This window comes from Rhinatrema bivittatum, chromosome 9 (assembly GCF_901001135.1).
Source record: "Rhinatrema bivittatum chromosome 9, aRhiBiv1.1, whole genome shotgun sequence".
In the NCBI taxonomy this organism is placed as follows: Eukaryota; Metazoa; Chordata; class Amphibia; order Gymnophiona; family Rhinatrematidae; genus Rhinatrema; species Rhinatrema bivittatum.
The window spans coordinates 192,377,726-192,394,824 of record NC_042623.1 but is presented as its reverse complement, the minus strand read 5'-3'; the positions used below and the strand labels follow the sequence as shown (position 1 = coordinate 192,394,824).

Below are 17,099 nucleotides of genomic sequence, written 5' to 3'. Positions count from 1 at the left end.
TGTTGTCTGAATATAGATCTACTTTTCTTCATTCCCCCTGCCGTTGAAGCAGAGAGTTATGCTGGATATGCATTGAAAGTGAAGTATCTGACTTTCTCCCCTGCCGTTGAAGCAGAGAGTTATGCTGGATATGCATTGAAAGTTAACTATGAGACTTTCTCCCCTGCCGTTGAAGCAGAGAGCTATGCCGGATATGCATTGAAAGTGAAGTACCAGGCTTATTTGGTTTGGGGTAGTAACCGCCATAACAAGCAAACTACTCCCTTTTTTTTTTTGTGAATGCAAATCTTTTTCCACGTTTCCTCTTGCCATTGAAGCTTAGAGCAATGTTGGAGTCGCATTAACCGTGTGTATGTTTATTGAATAAGGGTATTATCTCCAGGCAGTAGCCGTCATTCCCGTGAGCCACCTACTCTTCATTCACATCCTCTAAACTTTATGGATCCACAGTGTTTATCCCACGCCCCTTTGAAGTCCTTCACAGATCTGGTCTTCACCACTTCTTCCGGAAGGGCATTCCAGGCATCCACCACCCTCTCCGTGAAGAAATACTTCCTGACATTGGTTCTGAGTCTTCCTCCCTGGAGCTTCAAATCGTGACCCCTGGTTCTGCTGATTTTTTTCCGACGGAAAAGGTTTGTCGTTGTTTTGGATCATTAAAACCTTTCAAGTATCTGAAAGTCTGTATCATGTCACCTCTGCTCCTCCTTTCCTCCAGGGTGTACATATTTAGATTCTTCAATCTCTCCTCATAAGTCATTCGATGAAGACCATTCACCCTTTTGGTTGCCCTTCTCTGGACCGCCTCCATCTTGTCTCTATCTCTTCGGAGACACGGTCTCCAGAACTGAACACAGTACTCCAGGTGAGGCCTCACCAAGGACCTGTACAAGGGATAATCACTTCCCTTTTCTTACTCGATATCCCTCTCTCTATGCAGCCCAGCATTCTTCTGGCTTTAGCTATCGCCTTGTCACATTGTTTCACCGACTTCAGATCATTAGACACTATCACCCCAAGGTCTCTCTCCTGCTCCGTGCACATCAGCCTTTCTCCCCCCATCGAATACAGTTCATTCGGATTTCCACTCCCCATATACATGACTCTGCACTTCTTGGCATTGAATCTCAGCTGCCATATCTTTGACCACTCTTCCAGCTTCCTTAAATCCCGTCTCATTCTCTCCACTCCTTCTGGCGTGTCCACTCTGCTGCAGATCTTAGTGTCGTCCGCAAAAAGACAAACCTTACCTTCTATCCCATCCGTAATGTCGCTCACAAAGATATTGAACAGGAACGGGCCCAACACGGATCCTTGCAGTTTGATTGCCCCTGATTTAGCCAGCTAAGTGCAGTCCCAGAGTTATCCGGAAAAACTTATTCAGTTAACTTATATAGTCAGTATGCATAAAAACATAGAAACATGAAGGCAGAAAAAGACCGTATGGCTAAGATATTCAGTGTCATAACCGTTCCACTAAATATCAGGGCCAAGTTAGCCATCTGGTGAACTTTGCCAACTGGCCAGTGGCTGAATATTGACCCCATAATGTCTACTAAAAAGTGCTTCAGGATTCCCAACTGACTTTGGAATTTAAAAGAAGTGTCATGCAGTTCCATGTCGCTAACCCTATGATATGACCTAGAAAAAATGGTGAGGATTGAATACAAAATGAAAGGATCTACGAAAGGATAAAGAAGCAAGTTTGTGATCCATAAAATTATTGATAACACTTATTAATGAACTTTACCACATATGGTGTCCTTCTTCCATTCGCCCAGATGTACTCCTGCTGCCTCACAGGCAGCAGCATAGGATGCGAGGGCAACGCAGAGCTGTTCATAGCTCCCTCCAGTGGCACATTGGTCATAGACGCAACTCTCAAAGTACGCATCTGGTGGGATAAGTGAATGGCAGGGTCTGAAGGGGCCATTGCTCGTGGAGAGGACTCTACAGTGCTCTTCAGCCGCCTGCTGCAAGGCTGGTGGGCAGGGTGCGGGAACAGTTGTTGAATTGCAACTGGAGAAAAATCAGATATGTTTATGGATGAACTCATGTGACGAATATGCTGGTAAGACAGAATATGAAATGTTACAAGATTTACAAGATGACAATTCTGAATTCACCATAGGAAGCGTTTTGAATAATGAACATACAACATTAGCATAGACAACACACTTTACAGAATGACCACAAGCTGCCATCCAAAATTGTATATCTTATGTAGATTTTGCACTCAATGATCAATTCTAATAACTTGGATACGTTTATCATTAAGTAGCAAGTTTCTTTACGGACTGTAATGGAAAAATCTTAGTGTTCTACTGAAAAGTCTGGGTATGTGTAAATCTGTGTGTTTTCTTCAAGAGTAAATCATTCCTTAGTATGTGTTAGACATGAAAAAGAAAGAAAGAGAATAAATACTAACGCAAAAAGGAGAGGAATTCTGCTCCTACAATTCTAACCATTACAATTATGAATGTGTTCAGTAAATTATTTAGTGCTGTATTGCACAATATTATCTTTAAATAGGAGGATTTTCCAGTGGTGTTTGTAAGTAACGCCTTAATATAATCAATGAATTGCCAGGCTACTTACGGCCATTCATCATCAGGAACCCTCCAGCTGTTTCCAAATTCATTGAAATCTGGAACAACCACTCCATCCGGTTTCATGAAGTCATCCTGTTGGTTGTTAGTGTAGGTACCACACAGACCACACAGGGCCCCTTTATAGTGCTCCTTCACCCTGACAAAGAGCTCATGGTCACCATCAAATTGAAGCTGAAGACCAAAGCTTGTGGTGATGATCGCATGGGTTTTACTACGTGAGATTTCTACTCCTGGTATTGGAGTGGCCGACAAGGCGCTCAACAATTCATTATTAACCTGATGGTAAACAAAAGGAAGGAGATGAACAATGAGCTAGCTACTTAGTATCTTGAATTTTATACTGCTAGCCTCTAATATAATAGCTTGATAATGGTCAAAACTACTCATTATGTTTACACATTATGGAAATTGAGGATGAGGTCTATTTTCAGGCACTGTGCAGCTCATCTAGATAGCCAGATAAACATATTTGGCTAACTAGCAGGTTATATTCAGCAGCTAACTCAGGGGAGCTGCCCCAAAATGTCTCCTGCCCACCTCCGAAAGCTTCCCTTCCTATCTGGCTAAATTCTAGTTACCTGGCTTCAATTTGGCTGGATACTGCTAAATATAAAACCATTTAATGGATAATTATTACGTTATCCATCTAAATGGTTTTTAATATCGACCTCGATGAGTGTGTATTTTGAACTTTTAGTTTTAAATCCTTTGAGGGTTTCATATTATTTTGTGGCATTGCACCTGTATCAGTTTGCAAAACGAAAAATCTAGAAAACACTTACATAGACAAGATTGCGCTTTCTGAGTGCGATATGAATGCCGTTCACAGTAAGCGCTACGGAATTAAGGGCTGTCCAGCTTGGGTTGCCTCTGTGCTCATTTCGTGTGGTAACACTAAAGCTGACCGATGTGTTCCCACATGTCTCAGTCACTGTGTAGTTGCAGGAACCCTGGAAGTGGTGAAGTTTCCCGTCAAACGTTATATAATGTGGGTCACCGTAGATGTGGCACGTAGCAGTGCTTGCCGGGTGGCATCCCAAGAGACCATTTTGAACCTTACAGATTTCATCTGGTCCACAAGTTATTGTAGCACATTCCACATGGTTATTGCCTTTACACTGGCAGCTGCTCTCACAGTTCCCTTCCATGAAGCGCTCTCCTTTCTGCAAGAAAGATATAAAGACCAAAATATCCTCATGTAATCCAACATCTACAAAACTAAGCTACGTCTGATGTAGGAAACTCCCTTACAGCATAGTATGTTTCCTTGTACCAGCATCCACAGTCGGCCATAGAAACACAAGATCCTCCACTGAGCACGTATTCATCATCACATTCACAGCCTTCAACACAAGGCTTACTGCAGTTTTCAGGGGCGGAAGGGTCAATGCAGGTCGCCGGACAGGCAGTCATGCAAGCATTGTAGTGCTCATTGGCTTGGCAGAGTATTGCTAAAATACAAAAATACTCTTATTTATTAAATGTAGGGCATCAAAGGTACAATATAATATAAATAAACATTGGGGGAGCGTGGTGCTAAATACAGTCTAAGATCATGGTACATCTGTGTATCGTTCTTTACATTTAATAGTTACGAAGGTGAAATTATTAAATGCTTTTGCAATATGTTGCGCTGTACCTGTAGAGTAATGCATGCATAGCTAGTACTTCCAATAGGAAACTAAACTCTAATTTATGAATGTGCTAATCGTGGTTGTAATATTCATTTAAATGAAAGCTAAAATTGTACCACACATTCAATAAGATTTACATTCAGAATAAATGCTTTCATTGAAACTAAATACCTGTCGACCACAATGTTATTTTCAAATTCTATGTGTGATGTGAGGAAAACACTGAAGCTCAGCTATAAAAATTGATTTTACAATCAATTCTCAAGAACAGTAAGCAAAATCCTATTAGGGCCTGATTGTCAAAGCCTTTTACGTGGAAAATGCCATAAATGGCTGTTATTAAATAGCGCAGGGCTCAGTTTCTATAAGAATATGCACAGGACCCGATCTTGCACACACTTTTATGCAGACGGGTGAGAGGCATTCTAGAGGTGGATTGAGGAGGAGTTGGGACCTTGGCTTTCATCTTTTATATAGTATGCATGTAAGTTAACCTGCACAAGGTACGCCCTCGAGAGTGCAGGCATAAGTTTCTCTTGGAGAGTCTGGGTGTGCATTCTAGGCCATTACATGGGAAGTTTTAAAGAAAATTTATGTGCATAAGATGATTGGAAAATTTGGGTTAAAGTCTATGCATAAAAGGTACATGCAGACTTTACACCAACACTCAGCATTATAAAATTATTCTTCCATCTATAAGTAAGATAAGCAAGCAAACTAATCTGAACATGTTGTTAGAATTGACTGAAAAATGTTCTCACTAAACACAGGCTTCATTCTTTATGTTAGATATTCAAGGGAAAATTCTTAGTAAAGGAGTGGATAACACTGGTCCTGGAGAGTCACAAACAGGCCAAGTATTCAAGATATCCACAATGAATATGCATGAGATAGTTTTGCATACAATGGAAGCAGTGAATACAAATGTATCTCATGTATATTCAGTGTGGATATCCTGAAAAACAGGCCTGTTTGTGATTCTCGAGGACTGCAGTTGGCCACCTCTGGCTTAGTATATAGCAGGCATTATGAATTTATTTTTACATAGGATTTACACGTGTAGGTGGGGTTACACATACTGGGCCTATTTTACAAAGGCCCGGCGACGCGCGTAAAGCCCCGGGACGCGTCTAAGTCCTGGGGCTTTGAAAAAGGGGTGGGGCCAGAAGCCAGAAGCACAGCAGCCATTTGCCGCAGTGTCGGAGGATCGCGTGCCGGCAGGCTGCTGGAGTGCTCAACTTGCGCCTGCCCAGAAGCAAGAACAAGAGGTAAAATAAAAGTCGGGGGGGTTAGGATAGGGCTAGGGGACGGGAGGGGAAGGGAAGGGGAAGGGAGGTTAGGCTAGGGGGTTAGGAACTTCCCTCCCAGGCCGCTCCGAAATCGGAGCGGCCTGGGAGGGAATGGGATGAATGCCGCGGGCATCGGCACACACAAGGTGCAAAACTTTGCACCCCATTGCACACGCCAACCCCCAATTTTATAGCACGCGCCAGGTAACTCGCACACATGGACGCCCATGTGCAATTTCTTAAAATCTACCCCAATGTATGCAGTGTAGATTACTCATGAATACTCACAGCAGAAAGTTCTGTTTCGCCAGCTGGGAATAGTGACTCCTTCTCGCAGACAGGCATCACCATAGACCTCCAAAGCTTTACACAAAACCTGGTTCCCAGCGCAGTGCTCCATGACGCAGCTAGTGAAGAAGCTCTCTGGGTTGATCACTGAATGACAGACACTGAAAGGTGCATCTTTGCTTGTTAAGAGTCCACAGTAAAGATCACTTTTGTAGAGCTCTTCATCACAGGAAGTATTAGTTGGTGGTGTTGGTGTCGGAACTACACATGAGGGATCATTGTCGTCTGTTCTCCAGCTATTTCCCAATTCGTTTGAATTCTTAGCCTGCTGTCCATTGGGCATCATGAAATCATCCTGTCTCCGATTATTGAAGTTGCCACACATGCCACAGGTCAGGTTGAAATAGGTAGTAGGGACCTTCACTTCCACAGAATGATCAGTGTCATAGGAAACACTCAGTCTGAAATCAGTCTCCAAAACAACGTATCGGCCACTCCTGGTTATTTTAAGAGAGCCACCTACCAATGTTATCGGCAGGGTTGTCCATATTTCATTGACCTATGAAAAAGAGAGGTAAGGATCAGAAAAAGTAAACATGGATCATTCTCATGGCTCAGTGGTAGTGCCCCGCATGTCATGCAGAGAACCTGTGTTTGATTCTTGGTTTCATCAGGTCTTCCATTACCCAAGTAAGCCAGGGCTAGGGAATCTTTGGAGGTGGTGTTCAGAGCCTCACTTAGTTTGGAGCTATTTACATGATTACAAAGCTTGGTGGAAAGACATGGAAGTATGTGAACTTTCATGGTCATCTAACCTCGACTGTAGAAAATCAAAGAACAAAAACTGACTTATCTGTGTAGAAAGGATGGGTTAATTCATCTTTATCTGCCATCATCTACTCTGGGGTAAATTTTCTACCCAGCGAGAAGCACCTACGACCACAGGCTAATTCTTAGCCGGCAAACCTATGAACAATTTCAGGCACAACAATTTGCCTAAAGATTTTCACTAAAGATTTTGGAATATATCTCCTCTCTAGGCATACAACACATACAATCTAAATCAGTTTAAATCAGGACTTCTGTGTTAAATTATTGTACGACTATTCAATGTTCCTGCCCCATGGCTCAGTTCATAGCACTGTTTGCTCGTGCCTGAATTTCTTGTCTGATGGGGATGGGTGGGCTTGTGCATATCACAAAATAATGCATCTGAAACAGAAGAAGGGAAGGCAGCTGCTAGCACTGTGGTGCCCCCTGCTAACCCTACAGTGGCACCGAGGGAGGAGATCTCCCTTCAGCCTTTGGAGCTGGCAAGTGTACCTGTACAACCCCGACGTGCCATCTGGAGTTGAAGGGTGGGAGGGGTTCAAACAATTAGAGAAAATGGGAAGAAAATGTCTTAAAAATGTAATGTAACACTATCACACTCACCTTAACACGAGATGACTCCATCTTAATAAGCTCAATTTTGTGATCGTAGACCTCAATTAAAACCTTTTGAACATAGGACACTTTTGAATTTCCACGATTTTCATTTTTAGCTTCAATGTTGAAATACGGCAGAGAAGTGGAATTAGTACAAAGTTTGGCCAGGGTGTAGGTGCAGGTGCCCATGAAGTAATGAGTCTCTTTGTCAAATGTGTTGTAGTAAGGATCATTGTGCACGCGGCAGATCCCGTAAGTGTAGCGGTAGCAGCCGGGGACTCCGTTGGAAATTCCACAGTAGTGGTCTTCTGGACATGTGCCATCACCGCACTTAAGTTTACTTCCTGCTGAGGGGCAGCTGCATTTTTCTGAGCAGGTGTCATCGGTCCAGAAGGCAGATCCCACAGGGTAGTGAATACTGTCTTCCCAGCATCCGCACTGGTTGTTGGGAACACATTTGTCATTGTAGAGTGCAAATCCATTGTCACAGACACAACCTTCAACACACGGCCGGGGGCAAGGCGAAGAGGCACTTGGATTCACACAGGTAGCAGGGCAGGCCGAGCCACACAGTTCATAGTGACTGTGAGGGGCACAGTGGATTGCTGAGAAATAAAAACCATTTATCAGTGTCCAAACTCATATTGGAATATTCTTGTTAAATCAGTTCAAATGGGTAAACTCCAATGAAATGAAAGTTCTAGAATAAAATCCATGATTCAGTGTTTGGCACTGATTGGATTTATTCCGTGTTTTTTCTCTGCAAACAAAAGAAGAGAAACGGAGTCTGCTAATCCTCATCACATCAGCACCTACTGTCTCTCCCAGGGTAATATTTCCTTCCTGTAGTGATCCAAACATGGAACATTTCTATTACAGACCTAGCTCATAGTAATTCTACATTCTACCTAATAAAGCTTAAATTAGTCATGAGTAATAAGCAAAACGTTATCAAGAGAGTAAATATTTCTTTACGTACGACAGAATGTTGCATTCCTCCAGGGCTCCAGTGTCACGCCTTGTGCTTGACAAGCGTCGGCATAAGACTGAAGACTCCTGCACAGCGAGTCAGGATCCATCTGCAATTCACACAAGTCATAAATGCAGTTTGTGATGTAAACCTCTGGGTGTAACACAGAATGGCACTGTTTAAAAGGCCCATTTCCGTCAGAGATGATTCCACAGAAGCTGCTGCTTTCCAGGATACGTTTCTCCTCTTCAGTACAGTTTGGTTCATGATCATAGCCAGGAGAGCAGCTGCAAGAAAAGAAAAGAAACAGCTGGAATCATTTTAATATTCTGCGTAGTGAAATCTAATAAGAACTTTCCTTCTAAGGATGGAAACCCTTCTAGGAAGTACTGGAAAGTTTTGCTGTAAATTACAGGGATTTATTTATATCAATTTCTCACAGAATTTCTCTAGGACGTCTTCATATCAAGGCCAGGATCACTCCATCTGGGCCCTCACTACTGGGTGTCTCATTTGCCTGAATGAATTTGGTAATTTTAATTTCCATGTATCCGTAATGAGGGGAAGATTAAGAACACTTCTATAAATCTTCTAGATGAAGAAATGTCCAATTAAAGTAAACTCACAAAGTAATCCATGGCAAAGAAAAACACAGGCAAGTAAAAGGCTAATGGTAAAAACGACTGTGGACTTTGCAGTTTTATTATAGCTGCAAAATTGCTCCGTTGATAAGGAACTCTGGAAAACCCCTGGCTAAAGAAAATATTTTTGGATAATAGTTTAATCCTTGTCTTCATACGTTTGAGTATTGTCCTGTGCATTTCAACTTGTGCTCAGGGTATTCTCCTCAGAGGAAACTTTTGCTTTACTTCCTTGGCTTTCTCTTCTAATAGGAAGAAGTTTGGGACTATTTTATGCTAATGTACGATTTACTGCAAAAACCAACATACCTTGTGTCATTGTGAACCTGCCAGCTGTTACCAAGGCTGACGGAGTCTGTTTCTAGTTCTCCATCTGGATTTAAGAAGTCATCGAGTTTATTCCCATTGTAATTCCCACACATTCCACAAACTCTGCCTTGGTACTCGCTGGGAAGAGTCACTTCTACTCTGTGATTGCCATCAAATCTCACGTTCAGTCCAAAGTTTGTGGTCAGCAGAACGTACTGTCCACTCAGGAAGACCTGAACACCTGGTAAGGAGCTTATGGGTAAGATTTCTGATTGTCCATTAAGCTGTAGATAGAAATGATGGATCAGAATAATTAGTTTCTGATAAATCACATTTACAATTCCTTCCTATTATTTCATTCTCATCATTGTTTATTTCATGCTTTTCCAATAATAACAGCTACACCAATAGCTTTCACCACATCCTCTGCCAAAGAATTCCATACTTTAATATTCATGAAAGCCTTTCCTGAACTAAACTGAATCTATCCCATTATTAACTAGGCGCCCAGACATTGCCTCATTCATGGTAATTAATATCCCTACCGCATAATTAATATCCCTACCTCACAAGGACAATTCATTAATGATTTAAGCACATTGACTGGCATTTACGTTCTCTCTATTTAATCCCCAGCTTTTTTTCTATGCTCCAAGTTGTATCACTCCCTTGTTTTATTGTAACTGCATACCTTAACCTTCTCTTGTTTAATGTTTTATTATTATTATTACTACAACGATTATTATTATTATTAAGATAAATGTTTCTTACCTTTTTTGGTTACCTACCTACTTGTTAATTGTAAACCGACATGATGCGGTATCTATTGCGAATGCCGGTATAGAAAAACTTAAAATAAATAAATAAATAAATAAATAAATAAATAATAATGCATTGAGTAGAAAAATATTTTCTCTTATTAATTTTAATTGTATCACCTAGTACCTTCATTGCGTGACCCCTAGTCTTTGTACTTTTTGAAATAGTGATAAAACTTTATTTGTTCTATTCCACTCATTATTTTATAGACTTCTGTCATATCTCTCCTCAGCATACTCTTCTCCAAGCTGAAGAGTCAATCTCTTTAGCCTTTCCCCACAGGGGAATTGTTCCATCCCCTTTACCTTTTAGGTTGCCCTTTTATGTACCTTTTCTTATTCTGCTATATGGGGTAGATTTTTTAAAAAAGCGCGTTCGCGTACTTTTGTTTGCGCATCAGGCGCCAACAAATGTACGCTGGATTTTATAAGATACGTGCATAGCCGCGTGTATCTTCTAAAATCCTGGATTGGCGCACGCAAGGCTGCCGATTTTGGGCAGCTGGCGCGCGCCGAGCCGCGCAGCTTGTCTCCGTTCCCTCCGAGGCCGCTCCAAAATCGGAGCGGCCTCGGAGGGAACTCTCTTTCGCCCTCCCCTCCCCTTCCCTTCCCTTCCTCTACCTAACCCACCCCCCCCCGGCCCTATCTAAACCCCCCCTTACCTTTCTCCGTAGATTTACGCCTGCGAGAAGCAGACGTAAATCTACGCGTGCCAGCAGAGTGCTGGCGCGCCGTGCTCCGACCCGGGGGCTGGTCCGAAGGCCTGGACCACGCCCCTGGGCCGGCGCCACGCCCACGGTCCCGCCCCGGGCTGGCGCCACGCCCCGGTCCCGCCCCCGAAATGCCACGCCCCACCCCCGAAACGCCGCGTCATCGGGCCCCGCCCCCGACACGCCCCCTTCCGAAAACCCCGGGACCTACGCGCGTCCCGGGGTTCTGCACGCGCCGGCGGCCTATGGAAAATAGGCGCGCCGGCGAGCAGGGCTTTGAAAATCCGTCCGTATCTTTTTTGAGATGTGGTGACCAGAACTGCACACAATACTCAAGATGAGGTCGCACCATGGAGCGACACAGAGGCATTATGATATTCTCTGTTTTATTCTCCATTCCTGTCCTAATAATCCCTAGCAGTCTATTGGCTTTCTTGACTGCTGCTACACACTTGCTGACAACTTCATTGAGGCTATTCAAAAAATGTATTTCTGTGTTCCCATTTTTTTGATTGATATATTTCTGCTTGGGTAACCTTGATGACTCCATTGATTACTATTGTAGATTTCAATTACCCCAATATTGACTGGACATGCTAGAGACATAAAGTTCCTGGATGTAATAAATGTCTGCTTCATGGAGCAATTGTTTCAGGAACCAACAAGAGAGGGAGCTATTTTAGATTTAATTCTTAGTGGAACACAGGATTTGGTGAGATGTAATGGTGATGGGGCCACTTGGCAGTAGTGATCATAACATGATCAAATTTGAACTAATAACTGGAAGGGGGACAATAAGTAAATCTACAGCTCTAACGCTAAATTTTCAAAATAGAAACTTTGACAAAATGAGGAAAATAGTTAGAAAAACTGAATGGTGCAGCTGCAAAGGTTAAAAGTGTTCAACAGGCATGGATATTGTTTAAAAAATGCAAACTTGGACGTACAGTCCAGATGTATTCCACGCATTAAGAAAGGTGGAAGGAAGGCAAAACAATTACCAGCATGGTTAAAAGGTGAGGTAGTTATTTTAGCCAAAAACAAATTCCTCAAAAATTGGAAGAAGGATCCATCTGAAGAAAATAGGAAAAAGCAGAAGCATTTTCAAGTTAAGTGTAAAACATTGATAAGGCAGGCGAAGAGAGAATATGAAATGAAGTTGGCTATAGAGGCCAAAACTCATATTAAAAACTTTAAAAAATATATCTGAAGCAATAAATCTGTGAGGGAGTCGGTTGGACTGTTAGATGGCTAAGGGGTTAAAGAGAGGGAAAATAAGGCCATTGCAGAATGACTAAATTAATTCTTTGCTTCTCTGTTTACTAATGAGGATATTGGGGAAATACCAGTTCCGGAGATAATTTTCAAGGGTGATGAGTCAGATGAACTTAACAAAATCACTATGAACCTGGAAGATTTAATAGGTCAGACTGACAAACTAGAGTACAAATCACCTGGACTGGATGGTATGCATCTCAGGGTTCTGAAGGAACTCAAAAATGAAATTTCAGATCTATTAGTTACAATTTGTAACCTATCATTAAAATCATCCATTGTACCTGAAAACTGGAGGGTGGCCAATGTAACCCCAATATTAAAAGGGCTCCAGGGGTGATCTGGGAAACTATAGACCAGTGAGCCTGACTTCAGTGCCAGGAAAAATAGTGGAAACTATTCTAAAGATCAAAATCACAGAGCATATAGAAAGACATGATTTATTGGAACACAGTCAACATGGATTTACATTTGACTATGTTCCAATAAACCATGTCTTTCTATATGCTCTGTGATTTTGATCTTTAGAATGGTTTCCTTATGAAGCCTCACAAAACTGGTTCATTTTTTTGAAGGGGTTAATAAACATGTGGCTAAAGGTGAACCAGTAGATATAGTATATTTGGATTTTCAGAAGGTGTTTGACAAAGTCCATTCTAAGAAAACTAAAAAGTCATGGGATAGGAGGTGATGTCCTTTTGTCGATTACAAACTATTAAAAGGAAATAGAGAGTAGGATTAAATGGTCAATTTTCTCAGTGGAAAAGGGTAAACAGTGGAGTGCCTCAGGGATCTGTACTTGGACTCATGCTTTTCAATCTACTAGATAAGGGAGCCCGGACCGACGTGCCGCAAATGTGCAGTAGAGAGCAACTCTACCGCGCATGCGCGGGCGAGCACATCGGCCAGAGCTTCCCATAACAAAAAATGGGGCTGGGAGCAGCGGCAAGGCACAGTAGCGGCACGCGTGCGCGAGGGACCTTCCCCGAAGATCTTCCATTTGTGCTATCCGGAAGGGGAGGGGAAAGAGGAGGAGGGAGTGACTGAGTGGAGGAGGAAGGGAGAATGAGGTGGGAGGGAGAATAAAGGGTGACGGGAGAATGAGGGGGGGGGGAGTAAATGGACTAAAACATTTTTTTAATGTAGCCCGTTGTTACGGGCTTAACGTCTAGTATATATATATAAATGAACTGGAAAGGAGTATGATGAGTGAAATTATCAGATTTTCAGATGATACGAAATTAATCAGAGTACTTCAATCAAAAACGGTTTGTGATAAATGGCAGGAGGACCTTGCGAGACTGGAAGATTGGGCATCCAAATGGCAGATGAAATTTAATGTGGACAAATGCAAGGTGTTGCACATAGGGAAAAATAACCCTTGCTGTAGTTACAGAATGTTAGGTTCCTTTTTAGGAGCTATCACCCAGGAAAAAGATCTAGGCATCATAGTGGATAATACTTTGAAATTGTCAGCTCAGTGTGCTGCAGCAGTCAAAAAAGCAAACAGAATGTTAGGAATTATTAGGATGGGAATGGTGAATAAATCAGAAAATGTCATAATGCCTCTGTAGTGCTCCATGGTGAGACCGCACCTTGAATACTGTGTACAATTCTGGTCACCACATCTCAAAAAAAATGTAGTTGCACTGCAGAAGGTACAAGAAGGCGATCAAATGATAAAGAGGATGGAACAGCTCCCCTATGAGGAAAGGCTAAAGAGGTTAGGGCTGTTCAGCTTGGAGAAGAGAAGGCTGAGGGAAGATATGTTAGAGGTCTTAAAAATCATGCCAGGTCTAGAAGGGATAGATGTGAATCAGTTATTTACACTTTTGGATAATAGAAGGACTAGGGGGCACTCAATTAATTTAGAAAGTAGCACATTTCAAATTAATCAGAGAAAATTCTTTTTCACTCAATGCACAAGTAAGCTCTGGAATTTGTTGCCAGAGAATGTGGTTAGTGCAGTTAGTGTAGCTGGGTTCAAAAAAGGTTTGGATAAGTTCTGGGAGGAGAGATCTATTAAGTGCTATTAATCGTTGACTTAGGGAATGGCCACTACTATTACCGGCATCAGTAGCATGGGATCTTTTTAGTGTTTGGATACTTGCCAGGTTCTTTTAGTCAGGTTTGGCCTCTGTTGGAAACTGGATGCTGGGCTTGATGGACCCTTGGTATGACCCAGTATGGCAATTTCTTAAGATAATCTGCTTCGTTTTTCAAGGTGGGCAAACCAGGAGGAATGCACATCCCTAGTAAGTATACTATTCTTATTATAAGGCATGGGGATAACCTGCACAGAGCAGCAGTTACTACCCTTAACAGACACATGGGGTGACGTCGCAGTTACTGCCCTCGGTGAACACTTGAGAGTAACCTCTGCATGGAGCAGACGTTGCTGCCATGGGAAGCTGGCTCAGCAGACTGGATTGACCATTTGGTCTTTTTCTGCCGACAATGTTACTATGGTACTATATGGTGCAACTGACAAAGTGGATTCTGTCCTCGAAAGCTCATGGTTCAATAAATTGGTTAGTCTATAAAGTGCCACTCGACTTCTGTCATTTATGTTACTATGTTTGAGTTGAGCTTTAGTTTATTGTGGTGCTGCCATCTTTGCCATGCATTCATTTAGTTTATGATTGCTCTATCTGGGTGCGATCAAGGAGGGACTAGGAGATGAATATCATTAGTACATGAGTAGTAGGTGATCTGATGAGCCAAGAGGGAAGAAGAAGATGTTGAACAATGTGGGAGATAAAATAGCGCCTTGTGGCACACTTTGGGAAAGAGAGTGAGGGTATCACAGATTGATCTGTTTCTCTCTTTATGCAGTCTGGTAGGTGCCCCAGGCCAGCAAAGCATTTATGATGAGCTGGAAGCAGTCGAGTTGTCTAGCTTTAGCTTGCTTTACTATCCAGGTGACCCAGGGGTCATCGTCGGATGTTGTCGCTTTTACATCAGAGAGAAGGGAGTCTAATAATCCAATACTAATATATCTGTCACACTTACTTGTACGCCTCTGTTTTTGCCCAGTGTGATCCTGTTGCCGTACACATCAATGTCTACATATTTGACGTAGGACACATGCGTGTTCCCTCCTCGGTGTTCGTTTGCTGCTTCAACATTGAAATATGGCAAACTGGTGTCGTTACACAGCTGAGATAACGTGTATTTGCAGGTTCCCATGAAATGATGGACTTGTTTATCAAAAGTGTAATAATGAGGATCTCCTTCAACCACACACGAATCTTCAAATGGAAAAAAAGAAAGGAAATGGATTTAGGTATTATTTGTCTTGAGAATCCCTCCCTCTCTCCGATTTCTTTTAGTTTCTGAGTGTCAGAGAGATGACTATGGCCAAATAACTTTCACTCAGCTTCAAGGTTTTCTGATAATAATGACCATGAATCTGGTACTCTATACACTATAATAACCCTTAAAATTATAAAGAATGAAGCTTGACCTCCTATGTTCATATCAACTCCATTAGCAAATGAGGCAAATACAGGCACTTCCTGTAAGCAGAGCTGAATAATAGTTACATTTTTCTTTTTATGAAACATATACATTTTTCAAATTCCCACGCATTATGTAATAAGTAAGGGGCCTAGGAAGGCCCTGTCAGTAAGAATTACCTGATGTTGGTGGGATCGGTGGTGTAGAAGTGGGAGTGCTTGTAGTTGTCACTGTACTTGTGGTTGGGGATGTGGGAGGTTCTGGTATATAAGAAACAATCATTCATAATGGTATAAATTCATCTATTTTTGAGCTGTTAAACTAGTATTAGCTCTTAATTTTCTTTGATGAGCATTAATTACCATTCATTAGATTTTGCTTGATAAAATGTTGAATCTGCTCTCACTAGCATTCAGATAACGCTATAGACCAACAGGACGATGCAAAAATGCACCGAGGAAAATGATTGTGTTCCTAACTGCCAGTTTGCCAGAAATAAGGGCAGGGAAGAGCTTACTGCACCCGGAAGCAGAGGAAGCACAGCAACCCTGTGAATCACCTGGCTGGGGGTGCATCATCCAGTCTGGAGATTTCCGGAAGCCCTGCAGGCTGTGAGGGGATCACCCACATCTGATATAGCGGTGGTAGTGAATGGGAAGAGCGAGCAAGTGTGAATGAACAAGATTCACTTTCCCAGCCGCAACCATGACAAACAAGAAAGGTAAGCGCACCCGTAGTGCTTGGACCTACAGGCTGGTTTGTAATTTGGAGAGAAAGCTGCTCAGGTCAGTAGGGTCCCAGAGAGAAGCCTCTATACAATGCTACAGAAAAATGTGATGAAGAGCCAATGGAGCCAGTGAAGTAAAGCCAGAGGTGCAACAACATGCACAGCTGACTACAAGAAAAGAGAAGGAAAGCCGGGTGAATGACGCGGGAGTGAGTGTGGCTTATGTGCAAGGGAGCTCATGGTGGAGCTTTTCAGAGAGGCCACATGGAAGTGCCTCAGATTGGCCAGAAGGAGGCGCTGCAGATGGAGATGGTGCAGAGGAGCCAGAAGATGCTGTGGTAAATATTGAAAAAGAGGAGAAGTCTTTCACAGGGAGAGATGAAGGAATACAGGATATAGAACAAGGGAAAGAGACACCACAACAGAAGAACCCTGAGGGAGAACATCTTGACCTCCTAAATTCACATCAACAATTAGGCAAATGAGACCAATACAAGGCACTTCCTGTGAGCAGAGCTGAATAATCGTTACATTTTTCTTTTTATAAAAAACATATACATTTTTCAAATTCCCACACATTATATAATTAGTAAGGGACCTAGGAAGGCCCTGTCAGTAATAATTACCTGGCGATGATGATGGTGATGTAGAAGTGGCAGGGTTTGTAATTGTCACTGTACTTGGGGTTGGGGATGTGGTAGGTTCTGTATGTAGGAAACAGAATAATTCATACTGCTATAAATTCATCTATTTTTAAGCTGTTAAATCATTTTTACTTCTTAATTTCTTTGGTGAGCATTTCAGAAATCATAAGTATTTTTTTGCCATTCATTAGATTTTGCTTGATAAAATACTTAATCTGCTCTCAGAAACTGAGGTAACGTCGTAGACCAAAAGGCCGATGCAAAAATCTGCCAAGGGCAAATTTGTTTTATGAGG

At 42.2% G+C, this 17,099-nt stretch overlaps 1 protein-coding gene across 1 annotated transcript in view; it reads right to left on the bottom strand.

The window, feature by feature from the left end:
• LOC115099616 (IgGFc-binding protein-like) overlaps positions 1–17,099 on the bottom strand; it is a 277,960-nt gene that overhangs the window by 124,210 nt on the left and 136,651 nt on the right. Inside the window, exons 36-46 of the mRNA XM_029617348.1 lie at positions 16,787–16,864; positions 15,613–15,693; positions 14,987–15,225; positions 9,172–9,455; positions 8,231–8,508; positions 7,258–7,856; positions 5,824–6,382; positions 3,864–4,063; positions 3,395–3,775; positions 2,599–2,888; positions 1,751–2,019 (exon numbers count right to left, since the gene is read on the bottom strand). Of these exons, the coding sequence (XP_029473208.1) occupies positions 1,751–2,019; positions 2,599–2,888; positions 3,395–3,775; positions 3,864–4,063; positions 5,824–6,382; positions 7,258–7,856; positions 8,231–8,508; positions 9,172–9,455; positions 14,987–15,225; positions 15,613–15,693; positions 16,787–16,864 (3,258 nt within the window). The remainder of the gene's footprint in view (positions 1–1,750; positions 2,020–2,598; positions 2,889–3,394; positions 3,776–3,863; positions 4,064–5,823; positions 6,383–7,257; positions 7,857–8,230; positions 8,509–9,171; positions 9,456–14,986; positions 15,226–15,612; positions 15,694–16,786; positions 16,865–17,099) is intronic.